At 37.5% G+C, this 20,401-nt stretch overlaps 1 protein-coding gene across 1 annotated transcript; it reads right to left on the bottom strand.

The window, feature by feature from the left end:
* Nucleotides 1-1,234: 1,234 nt before the first annotated feature.
* Nucleotides 1,235-5,130, bottom strand: LOC107789173 (uncharacterized). Its single transcript, XM_075221162.1, has 7 exons — nt 4,576-5,130; nt 3,597-4,096; nt 3,235-3,377; nt 2,593-2,751; nt 2,303-2,388; nt 1,811-2,170; nt 1,235-1,678 (listed from the first exon to the last, which is right to left on the bottom strand). The coding sequence occupies exons 1-7, from the start codon at nt 5,128-5,130 to the stop codon at nt 1,235-1,237; spliced, it is 2,247 nt and encodes a 748-aa protein (XP_075077263.1).
* Nucleotides 5,131-20,401: the final 15,271 nt, after the last annotated feature.

Below are 20,401 nucleotides of genomic sequence, written 5' to 3'. Positions count from 1 at the left end.
GGTTCCATGGAAATCTCAGCAGAGGGAGGAGTGTTATCTTTAGACTCAAGACCTATCATGGTTGTATCAGCATTGTCAGGACCAGCCGCTTGGTCTTTACTTGAGTTCTCTTCCATAGCGAGATTAGAGATTTCCTGATTTCCCTCTTCGACCATGTTACCTTATTCACCTTGCTTTTACGGCGAGACTGGAGGAGTGCTGGTAGCCACAAACCTTTTCGGAGTCGAGGTTTTGTGACTCCAATGAGAACCAGAACTTGAGCGGGTAGGTGAGGAGACTGAGTGTGGGGGAGACTCGACCCTAGGGTTTTTCAGATTGGTGGTTGTGTTTAGTGAGGAGTCTACTATTGGAGTTTCAACTGATGTGGACTCAATGGAGGTGTCACTGAGAACACTGGGGTTTTCTTGATTCTCAGTCATGGTGGACTTTACTGGAGAGATTAGTGGTTTGAGAAGAGAGAAGGAGAGGTGAAAATTTTGAAGTTTGATGTGAGGATTATGAAACGACGGTAGTTTTTTGGGAGGCAGGTCCCTCATCAACATGTGAAACATTTCATTTCAAAAGACGCAAAGGAAAGCAACTGACACACTGATAACATGGCATTGTTTTTATCCGTTCAAAATTATGTATGAGAACAAAGAAGCTACTAACCTATGTTAAGAGAACCAGGTTCCCTGACTAATCTTGCATCTGTAAGCTTTGCCGTTTTTACCCACGCGTACCGCATCGACTGCCTATTTTTTCTATAATCATCATGCGTGTCTACCTGTAATGGTATAGAGATGAGTTAGACTTTTCCAAAAAATACTTTTAGATAATTTTACCTGTACATTTCTTTCAGAGCCAATCATTGGGAACCAGGTTCTTAGTTGGGTTTTATCAACCCCAGTGCCAGGCGATTTCTTTTAAAATATTCTCTGCTCAGAGCTTTGGTGAAGATGTCTGCAATCTGATCTTCAGTGTTGTAAAACTTCATACAGATAAGCCTTTTTTCAACATTGTCTCTGAGGAAATGATGACGTACTTCAATGTGCTTGGTCCTCTTATGTTGGACTGGATTTTTGGCCATGTTGAGTGTACTTGTATTGTCACACAATAGGGGCACACAATTAGAGAATACGTTAAAGTCTTCCAACTGCTGTTTGATCCACAGCAATTAAGCACAACAAGAGGCAGCTGCTACATATTCCGCTTCTGCAGTTTAGAGTGCCACCGAGTTTTGCCTCCTTGTACCCTATGGGATTAGGCAAGAACCCAGGAAATGTGCAATTCTAGACGTGTTTTTCCTGTCCGCCAGATATCCTGCATAATCAGCATCAGCATACCCAATAAGATCAAATCTGTCACATGAGGGATAGTAGAGAACCACGTCCTGCATTCCTTTGAGATATCTCAATATTCTCTTGGCAGACTTTAGATGAGATTCCTTTGGATTGGATTGAAACCTTACAAGGCCCACGCTGAACACAATATCTGGTCTGCTTGCAGTGAGATACAAGAGTGACCCTATGATCCCTCTATACCTGGTCTGATTTACAGGAGAACCAGGTTCATCCATGTCTAGACGAGTAATTGTGGCAATGAGAGTGTCAATAACTTTTGATGTTTCCATGTCAAACCTTTTTAGCAGCTCCTTGATGTACTTTTGCTGACTTATCATTGTTCTCTTTTGAGATTGCTTCACTTGAAGTCCCAGGAAGAAATTTAATTCTCCCATCATACTCATCTCAAACTCACTCCACATGAGTTTTGCAAATTCTTCACAAAGAGAGTCAGTTGTGGCTCCAAAAATGATATCATCAACATATACCTGAATAATGAGCAGGTTTCTCCCTCGTTTCTTCATAAAAAGAATGTTGTCAATTTTCCTTCTTGTAAAGCCATTTTCTAGAAGAAACTTTGATAACATTTCATACCAAGCCCGGGGAGCCTTTTTTAGCCCATACAATGCCTTGTCTAGCTTGAATACATGCTCAGGATGCTCGTAACACTGAAATCCAGGAGGCTGCTTGACATAAACTTCTTCTTTCAGGTAGCCATTTAGAAATGCACTTTTGACATCCATTTGGAACAATGTGAACTCCATATGATATGCAAAGGCAATAAGAATCCTAATAGCTTCCATTCGAGCAACTGGAGAAAATGTTTCATCATAATCAATCCCTTCTTCCTGATTGTAGCCTTGAACTACAAGCCTTGCCTTGTTTCTTGTTGTATTTCCAAACTCATCAAGTTTGTTCCTGAATACCTACCTGGTCCCTATGATAGTTCGATCTGCAGGTTGAGGAACCAGGTGCCATACCTTGTTTCTTTCAAATTGATGCAGCTCCTCTTGTATGGCTGTGATCCAGTCTGCATCTTTCAATGCTTCCTTGATATGTTTTAGCTCTATTTAGGAAAGAAAGGCTGAAAAGGCAAGTGAGTTTCTTGCTTTTGATCTGGTTTGAATTCCTGAGTCAAGAGGGGTGATTATGCTATCAAGAGGATGTGAGATTTTGTGCTTCCAATTTGGTGCCTGAATCTCATTGGCAGAGGACCCAGGTATGTCTGACCGAAGTTCTTGGGCGCTTCTTACTTCAGCAAGTGGAGTACCTTGGACTGCATCAACAACTCTATTTTCAGCTTCAGTTGGTGTGATCAGGGGACCAGGTTCCTCTCCAATAGATGGAGGTGTACTCGCATCATCTTCACTGGATTCCTTTACATGACTTATCATGTCTGCTTTTCCATTTGCCATGCCAATAACTTCTCCTAGAATAGATAAAGGTTCTCCATCTTGATTAGCGGGTTAGTCTTTCTCACATGAGAGGTGCGATTCATCAAAGAACATATGTATAATTTTCTCAACACATTGAGTCCTTTTGTTGTATACTTTGTAAGCTTTGCTTTGAGATGAGTATCCCAGAAAGATTCCTTCATCACTTTTGGCATCGAATTTTCCAAGGGCTTCCTTTCCATTGTTGAGAACAAAGCATTTACACCCAAAAGTCCTTAGATGTGTCAGCATGGGCTTCCTTCCATTCAATAGTTCATATGGAGTCTTGTTCAGAAGGGACCTGATCATGCACCTGTTCACCAAGTAGCAAGCAGTGTTGACAGCTTCTGCCCAGAAATTCTTTGTAATCCCACTGTCAATCAACATTGTCCTTGCCATGTCTTCAAGAGTTATATTCTTCCTTTCCACAACACTATTTTGTTGAGGTGTTCTTGGAGCTGAGAAATTGTGAGTGATACCATTTTCAATACAGAACTCATCAAATTTGGCATTGTCAAACTCTGTCCTATGATCAGAACTGATGCAGGCTACCTTATTACCCATATTCACTTGGATCTTTTTGACAAAAGCAACGAACACTTCAAAAGTTTCATCCTTGGTTCTGAGAAACAAGGTCCAGGTGAATTTGGAGTAGTCATCAACTATCACAAAGATGTACTTCCTTCCTTCTCTGCTTGGCACCCTCATAGGTCCACATAGATCCATGTGAAGAAGATCAAGTGGCCTTGAGGTACTGGCTTCCTTTTTGGGCTTGAATGAGGATCTGACTTGTTTGCCTTTTACACATGCATCACACACTTTGTGATCCTTAAAGCTTAACTTGGGCAGACCACGAACCAGGTCCTTCCGGACCAATTTGTTCAGCAACATGAAGCTTGTATGACCCAGCCTCCTATGCCATAATTCAGCATCATCATCAACAGCACTTAGACAATTGAGATCACCATTCTGCAGGGACTCGAAATCCGCAACATAGATATTTTTGTATCTTCTTGCCACTAGCACCACCTCACCAGTCACTAGATTTGTGACTGTACATATTTTTGACACAAATTCCACCTTGTTTCCCTTATCACAGATCTGGGAAACACTTAGCAAGCTATACTTCAACCCGTTCACGTAGTACACATTTTCGATTGTGTGTGAGAGAGACTTCCCAATCCTTCCAACTCCCAGAATGTATCCTTTCTTGTCATTTCCAAAGGATACACTCCCTCCTTGCAGGGCCTTAAGTGAAAGGAAGTCATTTGTACTTTCAGTCATATGCTTTGAGCAACCACTATCCATATACCATTGTAGGCTGCTTCCTTTCATTGTTCCCTGCACAAGAAAATCAGGAGTTAGACTTAGGAACCCAAACGAGTTTGGGTCCCTTGTAATGAGGAAAGGGGTGAATGGGGGATCTTCTGGTCCAAGAAGGCATTATGCATTTTTTATATGAGGGACCAGGTTCTCTATCAGTAGTTACTTTTTCAGCAAAAACTTTGTTTTTCTGCTGTGACTGAAATCTGGCCATACAGTTTTTTTTAAAGTGCCCAGTGTTACCGTAGTGAGTGCAAAGCCAATTGGCAGGTACATTAATGTACTTGCTATGAGGTTTACCTTTGGAACCCAATCCCCTACATGTTTCCCCCATTATTGGTGTCCATGGCAGTGATAGCATCAGAGGACCAGGTCCACTTGAGTGATTTTTCAAGATCACTCTTCACTCTACCTAGTTCTTCCTGAAGTTGTTTGTTTTTCTCAAGCTCAGCACACAGACTAGACTTCACTGAATTTAACTTAAGCTTAATGTGAACCTCACTTGCAACTTCCTTTCTCTTTTGAGAATTTTCAGGCCTACTCTCTATTTTAAGTTCCCCAATTGTTTCCTTCAAGTCCACTACCACCACTAATAGGTCATCTCTCTCATGCTCAATGTTAGTAACTCTCTCAACTAAGACTTCTTTTTCCTTTCTTACACACTCAAAGGTCTCTTTTAGGTCTACCACAACGACTATTAGATCATCTCTATCATGTTCTATATGTGCATTTTTTTCATCTAAGGCATAATTCTCTTTCTTCAGGTTCTCAATTGTTTCCTTTAAATCAACAACAACGATTACTAAGTCATCTCTAGTTTGTTCTGATTCTCCTAACTCCACATTTAAAGCATCTTTATCATTTATAAGACTGTGATAAGCATCAAAAAACATATTTGCCAAAGACATGAGTTTTTTAGGAGAATAAGATTTTATATTTCTCTGAACATCCAGAAAATTTACCTCATCGTCGTCTTTATCTCCATCGTCATCAGATTGAGCCATCAAGGCAAAGATTGAGTCATACTCAGTTGCTTCACTTTCCACTGCCATCATTGAACTATCACCATGATCATTTTCTTCTTCAGATTTGCTGGAGGAGTCTCCCCATGCAGCAAGAGCTTGCTTTACAACATTGGCAGCGACATTCTTTCTCTTGAAGCGTTTATCAAGAACCAGGTTCCTCTTGGCTGCTCTGTCAAAGTTGTTTTTGTATTGATCTTGCTTTAGGAGAGGGAACTCCTTGATGAAGTGTCCTGGCTTGCCACATTTATGACATAGGTCATAATTGTTTGACTTGCTAGAACTTTCCCTTTTTGGAATACCTCAATTCCTGCGAACCATCTTCTGGAATCTTCCTGTCAAGTAAGCCATATCACCATCCTCACCACTTGAATCATTGTTGTATGTCTTGAGGACCAGGTTATTCTCCCTTTCGTGTTCTCTTCTTTCATTGTCCTTCTTCTTCTTCTTCATTTCATATGTTTTCAGATTGCCAACAAGTTCATCTATGGTCAGTGTCTGCAAGTCCTTCGCATTTATAATGTCGTTCACTTTGCTTTCCCAAGAACTGGGCAGTACACTAAGGATTTTCCTGACAAGGTTGTTTCTTAGAATAGTTTCACCAAGGGAGTGACGCTCATTAATGATGGATGTGAAGCGAGTATGCATATCTTGGATGGATTCATCATCTTTCATCCTGAAGAGCTCGTATTCAGTTGTGAGCATGTCGATCTTGGATTGCTTAACCTGTGTTGTTCCTTCGTGAGCTGTCTGAAGAGCCTCCCAGATTTCTTTTTCTAATTGGCATACCGATATCCTGTTATATTCATCAGGACCAATGCCATAAACAAGAATTTTCTTTGCACAAAGTTCTTTCTATGGCCTTTCAATCAACGTCATTGAATTCCTTCCTTGTCTTGGGAATGGCTACAGCTGGGTCACCGAGATTCTTAGTGGGAACAAAGGGTCCGTCAGAGATAACATCCCATAGCTCTGAATCTTCAGCCATGATGAAGTCATGCATCCTAGTCTTCCACCATCCATAATACTGGCCATTGGTGGCCTGTAGGTAGACTGACCTTCTTCAAAGTTTGGTGGAGCAACCATGACGATCCTTTCTAGGTGTTAGCCTGATAGAAAGAACCTGCTCTAATACCAACTGATAGAATTCTAGGGTCCACCAAATACTATAGAGAACCAGGTTCTCTATCGGTTTCCACAGATTATGCAAACACAACAGAAAGTAAATAACACGGAGAGTTTTTACATGGAAAATTTCTATCTCAACGGGATCAAAAATCACGACCTACCCTTGTAGGATTTTAACTTTACTACTGAGCAAAACGTTTAGATTACAACCTATTATAACCTCAGAATTAACTCTTTAATCCCTCAATAACTTATAACACACCTATTACAAGACACTTTGTAATACCTCTATTACAAAGACTTTACAACTTGACTAACTCTAGCCAAGACACAAACGCGGGGATTTATGATTTACAAGAGTTTCATACACAATGGTTCTAATTAAGCTAAGTAGGAATTACAAGTAAGAACATTAACAAAGTTACAACTCAACTAAGGACATACAATCACTTGATATGGGAAACTGGTCCGTAGCAGTATTGTTCTTTGTTCTTGATGCACTTGAGAATCGTTAACTGGAAGAACAATCACTATTGGATTGCTTGAGTAAATTCTCTAAATGTTCAAGACATGTTTTGCCATTGGTTTAATATTAATATAACATTGATTACATCACTTGAATGATGTAAGCAACTTGGGTACAAGGTCCTTCCCAATGGAGGTGACTGATGCACTTTGATGTACTGTTGCGTGTGCAGTCAGTCACTTTCCAGCTGTTGGAGAGTTGACTTGGTACAATCACCAAGGAAACTGAAGTCCATATGTTCCCCTTGTTGATTCTTTAACTTCTGAAATTCTGACGAACATCTCCAGCTTAAGTCTGGTTATTTCCATGCGCTTGAGAATGTGGACCAGATGTGGATCAGGTTCCTTATCTCGTTCTTGACATTAAGTTTGTTAGATCATCAAAACATAAAATAAGGGCACTTATAACTTATCACTAACTCACATACTCTCCCTCAAAAACTCACATGCACATACACACTCTTTTTCTTGGCCACCAATTAATCCTTATACCTACACCTATATATCTTCCACTCACAGAACACACAAAGAAAAAAAACAGATCTGGAAAAAAGCAAAGAAAGAAAAGAAAAAAGGGATCTGGGAAGCAAAAAACAAAGCTCTTTCTCTCTTCTTCCCCATCATCAATCACTCATTTTCTTCCATTTAAACCATATAAAAAGCTCCTTGAAATGCCACGAAAAAGGTCATACAAAAGCTGCTCAAAAACGACCTCCAAAACAGTTATGTTTCCCAGCGAAATCAACCGAAAAAACAGCTTCCAAACCTTCATAAGCAGCTGCTCAAACAGCCACGAAACCAACTCCCTAATCTCAAAAGTGTCCATTGATCTCTGATTCAGTAAGGACGGTCGGGTTACGAGTTCCGTTTGAGGCTGTCAAGTTCGGCGCAGTTCCGATCAGAGGTTTTGCTCATGTTCTAGTTTGGACGTCGTCTTCTTCATTGTAATACTGGTCGATATGTTAATCTATTGAAGTTGCCGTTCATTTAAAAGGTCACACTTTAAACTTTGTTCTTCTTCCGATCTCCAAATTTTGTGTCATGAATGTTAGTATTATTTGTTTGATTTCTCTTATTTCTGTCTTATGGCGTATGTGATGATATTTTGAGCTTTTCTATGGGGATATTTCTTGCCTCCCTCCCTCTGGACTGAATAGATAAATTTTGATGTTCCCTTATGTACATTTTAAACCTTGAATGGATAAGTTTATTTTCATTAGTCATGACATGAATTTTGATTTTTTCTGACTGATATGCTTATGTTGTTTATTTTTGTGGCAGCGCGTTAAAATAATCATCTAATACAAGTTATTGAATTAGTTAATTTAGCTTAGGGAGTTTGGAAGGTTGGTTTAATTGCGCTTGGGTTATGCCTCGTCGATCTCTTGCTCTGCTTTATGCTAAGTTTTACTCCATTTAACTTATTTCATTTCTGCAAATATTTGGTCAATGAGCTACGGGGTTTGATTTAAAATGAATTGAAAATGAGTCATCGGCAATAGAGTCGGGCTGAATTGTTTTACATGGAAAGAGATTTTCTTTTAGTTTAAATTTTCTTAGATATTTAATGGGCCGTAAATGAAAACTGACGGGTCATAGAGTAGTGATTTTAAAAAGAATAATTAACCCAAATAACCGCCCACTAAATTACTTAAACTAAAAATAGTCAGTGAATGTATAATATATGCATAATTTGTGTATTATATGTGTATAAATATGTATAATCAATGTATAATGTATGTAGATGGCTAGAAAAAGTAAATAATGAATATGATCGACTATTTGTGTAAAATCTCTTTTAAAAATGGAAAATGTCGGACTTTAAAGCTTAAAGTATTTGTTAGAATTAATTTGGGCCAAAAATTAAATCCTGTGAAGCCCAATAACATCACAATCATGCACCCCTTCTCCACAAATTTATTCCATAACTCATCAGCCTCACAATAATCTCAAAATATTAGGAAATACTTGAACACTCGTAGTTTGCTTTAGGTGCATTTATAATAAATCATCGTGACTATGGGTACGGTTCCCGTGGCATGGTCACGATACATAAATCTCAACTCGAGTGTGCGTTTCATGCGACTTGACCATAACTTCAAATAATAATAATGAACATGTTGTGAATCGCGGGTGCATTTTACGTGGCACGATTTGCAATGTGTACCCAGCCGACAAGTGTACGACATTGTAACTTGTTCAAGAAATAACTCCATAGATACTAAAAAGCAGTTTAAATACATAATTAAAAGCGGTCAAAGGTAAAATGCACAATAGGTTTAAAACATGTAATAAATCAGATAATTAGGCCAATTATTAATAGTTAAGCGACCGTGCTAAAATCACGGAACTCGGGAGTGCCTCATACCTTCTCCCAGGTTAACAGAATTCCTTTTTCGGTCTTCTGTGTTCGCGGACCACAAATAGAATCAATTTCCTCAATTTGGGATTTTAAAATAAACCGGTGATTTGGGACACCATAATAATTATCCCAAGTGGTGACTCTCATTAAATAAATAATCTCATTTCGAATAATGTCACTTTAATTGGAAAAACTCTTATGTCTCATCCCTCGGGTAAAAGGAGGTGTGACACCACTTTATGTAACAACCGATTTGGTGTGGTCGCGTCGTTACCTTGTCTTTTTCTCTCATCTATCCCTTCATTTCTATTCAATAATTTTATTTTATCCCTTTACCCTATCTTTTTATATAATAATTCTATCCCATACCATAATTTTTCTTTTTAATATAGCAAGTTTATTCTTCATATTGCTAGTGCGTGATATTATAAAATGACGGCAAACAATACAATCTATCCATATATTATATTCATCAAACGATACAGTACAATATAATATAATATAATATAATACGATACATTATGAAACAATATGTATCAACCATCCAAACAAGCTGTAAGGGACGGGGAAAAAGAGGAGGAAATAAGAAAAGAAAATGATTTCCTTGCCTAAATCCAAAATTATTTGAGGAACATTTAATGAAAAGTGTCGCAATTTCTTTTGTAATATCATATCTAAAACCTATTTGTAAGTTCTAACCAACACTTTTGCCAATAAATAAGAGGAACGATTCATTTTTTATTTTGTCCTGGCTTAAAGTGCGAATTTAAAAGCATTTATGGTTGTTTTCGTTGTGTAAAAAATCAAATCAAGTAACAAAATATTCATTAGTTTGCAAAAATAATACATACAGATATTTGCGATCTGTTTTGAAACCTTAGCAAAAGGAAGATATATGAAGATGTCAATTTCATTTTTAGCACGAGCAAGAAGTTAGTGGTTGGCATTTTTAATTTAAAGCGGTGATATGGACAATTACTTTAAGACACCCATTTTAACTAATTAATGCTTACTCAATCGCTTAAATTAAAATTAGTCGACGAGACATAATATATGTATATAATTCAGGTATACTTTTTGTATACCAGCTAAAAAGAATAAATAATAAATCCGTCCGTCTATCTGTGCAAAGAATTCACTATACAACAAATGTTAAGAAGCTAAAAAGAAGCCCAAATGTAACAATTAATGTAGAAATGACACAAGATAGCTACTCTAAATGACTGCTATTTAGCAATTAGCCAATGTATCATAAATTTTAGTTTTTCAGTTTAATTTTTTGAAACACAAATGTCCTAAATTTTACAGAAATTACGACTTATAATTAAAAATTTCGGGACAAAATAAGTATTGGTCAATCCTTAAATAGCAGCCATAAAAATGGGACTTTTGCATTTATACCCAGTTTTGTGGTCACAATTGAACCTATACCCACTTTACAAAAATATTTACAAGCCTACCTACTTTACAATCAACTTCAGACTTATCGGGTCTGAAGTTAAAATTTTTTTAGTCTGAAGTGAAAAAATTGCACTTCAGATTAGGGTTGCTTAACGGGCGGATCGAGCGATTATTTACTCTTAACGGTTTGGCTTATCGGTTATCTGTTTTTTAATGTATTAATCTGCTAGCCACCCGATAAGATATCAGACGGATTGGTATCGGTTTAGCTATTATCGGGCGGTTATCGGTTTAGTTTCAATTGATTGAAACTTAACATACTTCAACACAGTGTTGGGGAGTACATATTGCTGGAAATTAAATGAGCCATTTCAAACCAACTATATTGTCTTCACATTCTTGTGCATTGATCTAATTACAGTTGTAACTTGTTCAATCTGATCTTCACGCGAACAAGACGAAAGGAGCACTTTTGTTGTTCCACCATCTGGATAACGACCTTCATCGATCATTTCCTCAAATATTTCTAAGCATTTTTGGTACTGTTTCTTTTTAGAGTATGCTCCAAGTCTGAAAGTCCAAGTTACCACATCTGGCTTCAAGTTCTTAGCAGGAAGTGATTGGAAAATCTCTTTCATTTTTTCGATAAATCCTGATCGTCCATATGCATTGATCAAGATATTGTAGGTGCTGATATCGGCTATATAAGGTCTAGCTTCAATGACAGTTAAGAGTTCTTCCATTTTTGAAAACTGACCAAGACGACCATACAAGTTGAGCATGTTGTTAAGAAGAAAAGTATCTAGTTTCACCCCTTCTTTCTGCATCTACTAAATTACACCATGATGCCATATTACTAGAATCAAATACTGGATATCAAAAGAGAAGTAATCTATAGAGATCCATCACTGTACCCATGATGAAAGATTACTTTGGGCGAAATACCTTATTGAAAAATAAACAAACGATACTTCTTTTATCTTCTCATACTATATTCTAGTGGATGGTAAGGGATTGAGAAGTGCACAACAGAATACATCAACAGTATCATATGAACAAATTTCTTACTGTTTAAGAAGATGACAAACTGTTAAAAAATAAAAACATAATGGCGAGAGGGAGAGAGAGAGAGGGAGAGGGAAAGGGTTGGCGAGTCGGCGAGAGCCGAGAGGGAGAGGCGAGACGAGGAGAGGGAGAGGGGAGAGGCGAGAGGGTTGGCTGCTGGGTTTAGATGCTAGGGTTTCTAAAGTATAAATGTTAATAGTTTAATACTGATTATTGGTCTCCACTTCTCCAGTGGGGAAGAGACTCAATGGCCAATTAGATACTTCCAAGCAATCAATACAATATATATATATATATATATATATATATATATATATATATATATATATATATATATATATATATATATATATATTTTTTTTTTTTTTTGAAAGTGTTAACGGATTATCCGTTAAGAAAATTGAATAATCCGCCCCAAACCGATAAGCCGTTAATAAAAAAAATTCAATTCGTTCCCCATCCGTTAAATCGTTAACCCGATACCAATAAGCCATTAAGCTTCGGTTTCGGTTCGGTTTTGAACACCCCTACTTCAGATGCTCTTAAGGCCAAAAGGTCTTAAGTGCAACAACCATTTTCCTACACTTAAGGCCAATAAGTCTGAAGTGAAAAGTTACACTTCGGATGCACTTAAGGCCAAACAATCTGAAGTGCAACCAATGTTTTCATGCACTTAAGCCAAATAGGCCTGAAGTGCTAATTGCCCAAAAACAGAAATTTGTTCTTCGAATTTTAACAATCCATATACGATTTAATACCTAAATCTACTTCAAATGAGCTCAAATTTGAAACATAACCTCCAAATATCATCAACAACAAATCTCAATCATTAATTTGTCGAAACAACAATAAATCTAATGAACTCATTTTGTAATTAAGAAAAAGAAAAAGAAGAAACCCTAAGAAATAGTAAAAAATAAAGTGTCACAACAGCTCACTACTGTAAAATATCATAAAATACCTTAAAATATGTTCACAAATACCATATAAAATCATTGTTACCCGAAGAAGAAGAAGAAAAAGGAAAAAAAAGCCTGAAATTATTTAAACGGTGGGTACAAATTTAAAAAAATTTAATACCATAAGAATGGCTATTTGTGCACTTCTCCCACAATTAATAAGAAGCTAAACGAAGGATAAGTAAATCCAGTAAAAAGCAGCCTAAGAGTCGACAAGAAATTTAAAAAAGAAAGGGCCCATAGAAATAAACTTCTGTGAGAATTGTAAATTTTGTTTATTTGGCAAATAAAACAAATAGTAGTATTGTTTTCGGAGTTCAAATAGTTTTCATTATAAAAAAACTCGAAAAGAATCACAAAGTACTTAAGTTATTTACATTGATTCACCGTAGTATAATTTATGATGTTTTACCATATTAGTAATTACTAAGTACGGAAAAAGTTTACCTATAATTATTTTATAAGTAACTATAATCATTCAAATATTTATATGCATGAAATAATTTCGACACGCTACTTATCATAAGGTTAGGCAAAATCTTGCGCTAGTTAAAAAGTGACACATTTTCCATGAAAGTGACCACTTTGTTGGTCTACGTTTACAATCAATTTATTATACATTTTAAATTAGGCTGAACTTTCATAAAGAAAAATCTAAGAAAGATTAATCTTAATTGATTACCAACCAATCCCATCTGCTGATAGTTCATAAGATTTTCTTCATCAATAAGCTGACAATGAGAGCTTTATGTCTTTATCTATCGTCACCAATAACAATAAGCCACCAATTCAAGTGGATCAAATTTTAGTGCAACTACTATTATTAATTATAATCGGTACACATTCCCACCTAAGTCCCTAAACTCGAATGCATTTTTTTTTAATAGGAGTTTTTGATATACTAATAGTATTTTTAGATTTTAACCTGGTTCAAAATCAACCCCTATTGATTTTGGATACGTTACATGCATTAAGTGACTGAAAAGAAATAGTAGGGTGAATTGTTATTGTTCTTTCTAATCTTCTTTTTATTCTTTATTCATTTCAAAATTAGCCTAAAGTCCATTTGATTTGTGACTTGCTTGTGAAAAAAAGGCTACGGGTCTTGAAAAAGTAATTGCTACCCTTTTTTGGCATATAATTATCTATTTATCTATCTATATTATTATAAAAATATAAATACAATGTCAGTTTACCAAATTTCTTAAGGTAAACATTTTTTCTAAAACTAATACTACTTAGGTTTCCAAAGTAAATTGTGAAATGAATATGAATCATGAATGAATTGGCGAAAAACCTAGGAAACATAGTTGAACAAAACTAATTAAGCTGATGGATTATTTTCATATTTAGAGGTAGGTCTTGCACATAGGACAAAACGTAAGTACTTTGGTGTATGTATCTTAAACTTAAAGTATACTACTAAATTATTATATTGGTGTGCTTCATCTAACATCTATGTAAAGTGATTTCTTGCTACTTTAAGAAAGTTTTTGTTGTATATACAATCTTTAAACTTTTAGCTTTTATTCCAAAGTTTGATTTTTATGTTGATAAGATAAGAAAATTCAGTAGGTTGGCAAGAAGTTATTAATACTTTCTTTAATTGTTCCTATTGTTCTTTTCTTCTGAATTCAAAGTTCAATTTTGCTATAGAATCTATGTTCACAGGAAACATAATTTACTTTGACAAAAGTTGGTAACGGGGAAACTAATATCCATTACCAAGTATTGTGTTTTTCCCCTTCTTTAACACTTGTAGTTTCCTCCTTTGGTTTGTTCTTGTAACGACCCGACCGGTCGTTTTGCGTATTACAACCTCGTTTTCCCATTTTTTGCTCAAATTACACTTTACAGTTGTTGTGTGACTTCTTGGGGTAATTGGTTCGGGTCCGATGAGGTTTTGGAATGAATTGGAACACTTAGTTCCAAGGTTTAAAGCTTAAGTTAAAGTAGTGACCGGATGTGGACTTATATGTAAATAACTTCGGATTCAAATTTTGATGATTCCAATAGCTCCGTATGGTAATTTTGGACTTAGGAGCATGTCCGAAAAATTATTTGGAGGTCCGTAGTGGAATTATGCTTGAAATGCCGAAAGATGAAATTTTGGGAAGTTTGACCGGGGGTTGACTTTTTGATATCGAGGTCAAAATCTGATTCTGAAAATTTGAATAGGTCCGTAATGTGAAATATGACTTGTGTGCGAAATTTGAGGTCAATCGGACGTAATTTGATAGGTTTCGGCATCAGTTGGGGAAGTTGAAGTTTCAAAGTTCATAGGCTTGAATTCAGGTGTGATTCGTCATTTCGATGTTGTTATGTGTATTTTGATGCCTCGAGTAGGTCCGTGTTATGTTATGGAACTTGTTGGTATGTTCGGACGGGGTCCCGAGGGGCTCAGGTGAGTTTCGGATGATTAACATATCAAATTTGGACTTAAGAAAATGCTGGGGCTGCTGCCTACTGGTGTGATCGCACCTGCGAAGCTTTTGATCGCAGGTGCGAACCCGCATGTGCGCGAGATCAGTCGCAGAAGCGGCCAAGTGTGGAACTAGGCAGTGCTTGCAGGTGCGAGGAATTTGCCGCATCTGCAAGGCCGTAGGTGCGAAGGTGTTGGCGCAGATGCGGACTGGGGCTGGCGTGAGGCTACCGCAGATGCGAAGGGGAATGCGCATCTGCGAGCCCGCAGATGCGAGAATGGCACCGCAGATGCGAGATTTTAGAGGGCCGAATGTTTCCGCAGGCGCGCATTTTTGTCCGTAAAAGCGGATGCGTAGGTTCGAGCCCAGGCACCGCAAGTGCGGAAATGCCTGGGCAGTGTTTAAAAATGAGGGTTTCGAGTTTTTTTTCTCATTTTGGACATTTTGGAGCTCGGTTTGGGCGATTTTGGAGAGAAAATTTTTCACATAACTTGGGGTAAGTATTCTTAACTCCCTTGTGATTATATTCCATGAATTAATCTTCATTTTTGGTGTAAGATTATTAAATCTTCAAGAGAAATAGAAGGAAATTTCTATAATGTCACAAAACGAATTTTTCAAGTTTGAATACCGATTTGAAGTGGTATTTGAGTGAAATTAGTATAGTTGAACTTGTAATTGGATGGATTGTCGTATTTTATGAGTTTCGTTGAAATTTGAGATGTGGGCCCCACGGGTGATTTTTGGGCCGTAATTTCTGATTTTTTGGAAAATATTAGCATTTTGATATGGAATTAATTCCTATAAATTGTGTGGACTGAATCAAATTAATTGTGGTAGATTTGAACCATTCGGGAGTTGATACGCGCGTAGTGGAATTTTTGGAGCATTGTTTAGCTTGCTCGGCATTGGATTTGGCTTGTTCGAGGTAAGTAACTCTTCTAATCTTGGAGATGAGGGTATGAACCCTAAATATATGTATTATGTGAATTGTTGGGAGGTGGCGCACATGCTAGGTGACGGGCGTGTGGGCGTGCACTATAGAAATTGTGACATAATTGTTTCTGTGAAATTTTGTAGTTAAATAATCTTGGCATTTTCCATGCGGTTTTATGAGTTAGAGAAATTAAGCTGAGAAGCATATTAAAAATCATGATTGAGGCTATGTGTCAGTATTATTGGGACCCACAGAGGTCATATTGCTGTGAATTATTTATTTTAAATTGAAAATTCATACTCAGTCATATTCATTTCATTGCATATCATAACTCAGTTTTATGACTCTATTTTGATGCATATAAATATTTTAGGTCGAATGCCCTGTTTTACTGAAATGCCCGAGTGGCTTGAGAGGTTTATGACTGAATGAGGCCGTTGGCCTGATTTGTGAGGATATTTATGGGATCGGGCTGCACGCCGCAGCATGTTGCATATTTATGGGATCGGGTTGCACGCTGTACCATGTTTGATATCGGCCGAGGGCCTGATTATGAGGGTGAGTGTGGATCGGGGGCTGCCCGCCTGCAACATACTTTATTATTATAGCACGTGAGTTGTTCGTGCAGCACGTGAGTTGTCCGTGCAGATTATAGCGCTTGGGCTGAAGGAGCCCCTCTGAAGTTTGTACACCCCCCCCCCCCCAGTGAGCGCAGGTACCTACTGAGTGCGAGTGTCGAGTGCTGAGTGACTGGGAGGTATGAGTAATTGTGAGGTATGCCCGAGTGGCAAGAGTGATTGTGAGGTATGCCCGAGTGGAACGAGTGCCTGTGAGGTTTGCCCAAGGGGCTGTTTATGAGTGATGTTCTGTCCGAGGGGTTGTTTATGATTTTATCACTAAATTGTATCGCATTGGCATGCACACATGACATACATGCATAAAGATGTATTTTTCCTCATGCTGTACAACATCACATCATTCATGATTTCTCATACATTTTTACAGATGGGCATAGTGATGCATTTGTTTTATACGGGTTATCTGGAAGGAAAATGAAACATCCTATTTATAATTGAAAAGATTTTTGGAGAAATTTATTATTTTCAAACTATTCATATTATTGGCAACTTCGGCAAACGATTTGGGTTTTCACCAATGTATTTGAAAGAAAGAACTACTATTTATTTTGAAATTATTATTTGACTGAGTATTTTATTCCTGAGTTACTTCTGGTATTATTTGCTTTATGTTGTTATGGATTGTTGTGGACTATTGGTTTTGGACCCGGCCTTGGTGGAAGCTCGTCACTACTTTCAACCTACGGCTAGGTTTGTTACTTACTCAGTAAATGGGATCGGTTGTACTGATACTACACTTCTGCACATTGCGTGCAGATGTTGGCTGTTGTTATTGCTGTACTAGATGGTTGCGGGATTTGAAGATGTACCTGCGTTCCTGTTGTAGCTGTCTCTTGTTCAGGGTAGCCTTAGATTTATAAAAGCTCTGTTTATGTATTATTCAAACAGACTATATATTTATTTCATTTCCGCTTTGTATACTCTATTCTTAGAAGCTCATGATTTGTACTACTAGTTTTTTGGGAGATGTATTGGTTTTAGGTATTTTCTTTTAATTAATTCCATTGGAATTGGATAGATGGAAATTGGCTTACCTAACGAGTTGGGTTAGGTTCCATCACGACTAGTGGGATTTTGGGTCGTGACAAGGTGGTATCAGAGCTCTAGGTTCATAGGTTCTATAAGTCATGAGCAAGTGTCTAGTAAAGTCTCGCGGATCGGTATGATGACGTCCATACTTATCTTCGAGAAGCTACATGGCATTTAGGATATATACTTCCCATTTTTCCTTCCTTATCGTGCGAGATTGATTCAACTTGAGACATAAACTCTTTTAATTCCTTCCATGTATTCGTATGCGCACATGAGCGTTAAGTATCAGTTGTGCATCGCCGGCTTATGATTCTATGAACGAGGTTTGAGGTGAGTATTCTGTGTTTTGGCGGTGGGCCAGTCTGGAGGACTTGAGGCCATGGTTAGACCGCAGCTTAAGCTCGGTAGCTTCAGTTGTAACCTGTACAATTGGACTCATATGTCCAGTAATGACCCTGTAGTGGAATTTGTGGCTCGATGAGCGGTGGAATGGCTTTGTGATGAGTATGATGTAATTGCAAAATGTGTTAAGACGATTTGAATATGACAAGAAGTATTTCCTTGAAATGTAAAGGAAGGCCATTGGGTGCTTGATTTTCATTTTGATGTGATGTACAATATCGAGTGTTAATGTTTTGAAGAATCTTTCATGATTGTTAAAATTTTGGGACCAATTTAAATTCTCATGTCTGGTTAGTGAGTTTGGACTCAGATAGACTAAGTGATTGAATAGTAATTGTGGTTGCGAAAAGATATAACAAGACGCCAATTTGAGGCTAGGGAGGTGGGTTATCTCCTCAAGAGTAATCTACGTAGGTGTGTTCCTTGCAATGTGAGTGGAAGGTTTCTTTTCTGCCAGTGGGGCGTATGTGTGAAGATTTGAATTCAAATTTGGCTGAGAAAGTCGACCTGAGTATCAAGAGAATGATTGCGATCTTAGCGGATGATTTGGGATATTTTTATGGTTGGAATTACATGAGCTTGAGAAGAATTTTGTGGCACTGACTACGAAATTATGACAGTAATAGGGTATGGGTATTGTGAATTATGAAGTATTTTAATCTATGGCTTTGAGCCAAGTGGGGGAGCCTGCTATAGACAAATCAATTCATGGGTATGTGTCAAATTTTGTTTGGGTCTAAAGTATACTTGGGAATCAGTGATGACTTGAAGAGGTGGAGTTCTAAAATGAATCGAATAAGGAAAATTCCTGGTTACAGATTATATTGCACGGATGAGTATATGAAAAATCATGGGATGAGTGAGTTGTTATTGGTGAATGATGTAGTGCGCATGAAGTATGAACTTGGTATGTGGTGTTAAAGTAGAGTTACTTCTTTGAGTATTGTGGTGCTAATGGGGCACGTGTCTTTTGGCCCATTTGGGCGGTGCAATTAGATTTGAGCAAAGTAGGTGACTCCCGAGAAAATTTCAGTAGGTTTGAGAATTATATATAGCAATTGAGAATGTTTCCGGACTTATGTATGGATAAAAAAAATTCGAGATTTGCGTTTGATGGTGCCTGGACTTGCGAAAATTCTATATGACTATGGGTTCTACATTATTTTGTGTAAGGAAGGTAAGAAGAGCAATTTCAAATTCACATAATGTATTCTCAGAGCGAGTGTTATAGTTGTGGTATTTTTTAAGGTGATTAAGAAGAATACAGTTGCTTATGGGCCGTAGGGCATTGTGGTTCAATGCTAAGGTTTGTAGGGTGAGTTGTGGTTAAAGATCATGGTATTTTAGCAAGAAGAAGTATCAATATGAAGACAAATTCGAAAGGGACTCGGAGAAAATAGGACAACTGGGTAGTAGGTTGGATCAGTATGGTAATGGATATGATCGGTTCTTTGGGTGCTTATGATGTGGGGGTTTTCTACAGTTGCTTTGTGGCACTACACCTAGACTTGGCGACCTGCGTGGCTTGGTCAAGTTAGAGGAAGTTAGTTTTAAGGGCTTGATTATGTGCAAATAGATTTCAAAGTGTTCTTGATGGTTTTTACCGGTGTGGAGAACGTGTTGTGTATTATGATTTCCTCCTAGAAAGAAGCAAGATAAAGGTTTCTAACTAAAATGGCATGTAAATTATTGGTGACTCAAAGTTGATAATAAGATTCTTGTGCTTTTCATATGATGGCAAGATAGATGTTATGTGTTGTACGAAAGCTAGATTTTCATGTACAAGGTGGCAGTACAGTCCTGAAGAGAAGGTAATGAATGTTGGACAACAAGGACGGTTTCAAATAACTAGATAAATACTATTACTACTTGGTGTTGTATGAGAAAGGGACGGACTTCAGAAGGCACATTGTATTTTGACTTACGGATGTATAAATTAGTATTGTGGTACTCACATAGTTGATAGACTGTTGATATTCAAATATTGTCAAGTGGTACGAAAGAACTTTCAAAGTATTTCTCGTGGGATAATCGTGTATGAGAGAGGTGTTAGGAATTCGGGCGGTAGAGATGGAACCAAATATGGTGATTCGCGTGTTCTATGGATTTGGAGATTAGAAGTTCCTAGGAGCAGATTGTTTCATAGTTGTGGACTGTAAAGTTGTGGCCGGAGCTAGCCGGATGATGAAATGTATTATGATTCAGTCATTATGGATTTTCGGAGGGAATTTTTATCTATTTGTGGGTAACCCGAGTTGATTTGAGGGTCCTTAGGCAGGCCCAATTAAGATGTGTATTCTACACCGAGCCGGAATGGTTGGCCCCATACTGCTATTATTGAGGGATGTGTCATTCGGTTGATGTTGAACTTATTCGTGTTCTCAAATGATCTGTGAGTTACTCCTTTATGCCATGAAGAGTTGTGATTC

This window comes from Nicotiana tabacum, chromosome 9 (assembly GCF_000715075.1).
Source record: "Nicotiana tabacum cultivar K326 chromosome 9, ASM71507v2, whole genome shotgun sequence".
Taxonomy (NCBI): Eukaryota; Viridiplantae; Streptophyta; class Magnoliopsida; order Solanales; family Solanaceae; genus Nicotiana; species Nicotiana tabacum.
This window is presented reverse-complemented; position numbering and strand designations above follow the sequence as displayed.

Excerpts from the sequence above, each read along its gene's own strand:
- LOC107789173 (XM_075221162.1), bottom strand. The coding sequence starts at position 5,130 with ATGGCAGTGGAAAGTGAAGCAACTGAGTATGACTCAATCTTTGCCTTG. Across the intron at positions 2,389-2,592 it reads AGTTGTTGATGCAGTCCAAG|AGCTAAAACATATCAAGGAA; the intron begins GTACTCCACTTG and ends TTTCCTAAATAG. Across the intron at positions 2,171-2,302 it reads ATCAATTTGAAAGAAACAAG|GAAGAAGGGATTGATTATGA; the intron begins GTATGGCACCTG and ends GGCTACAATCAG.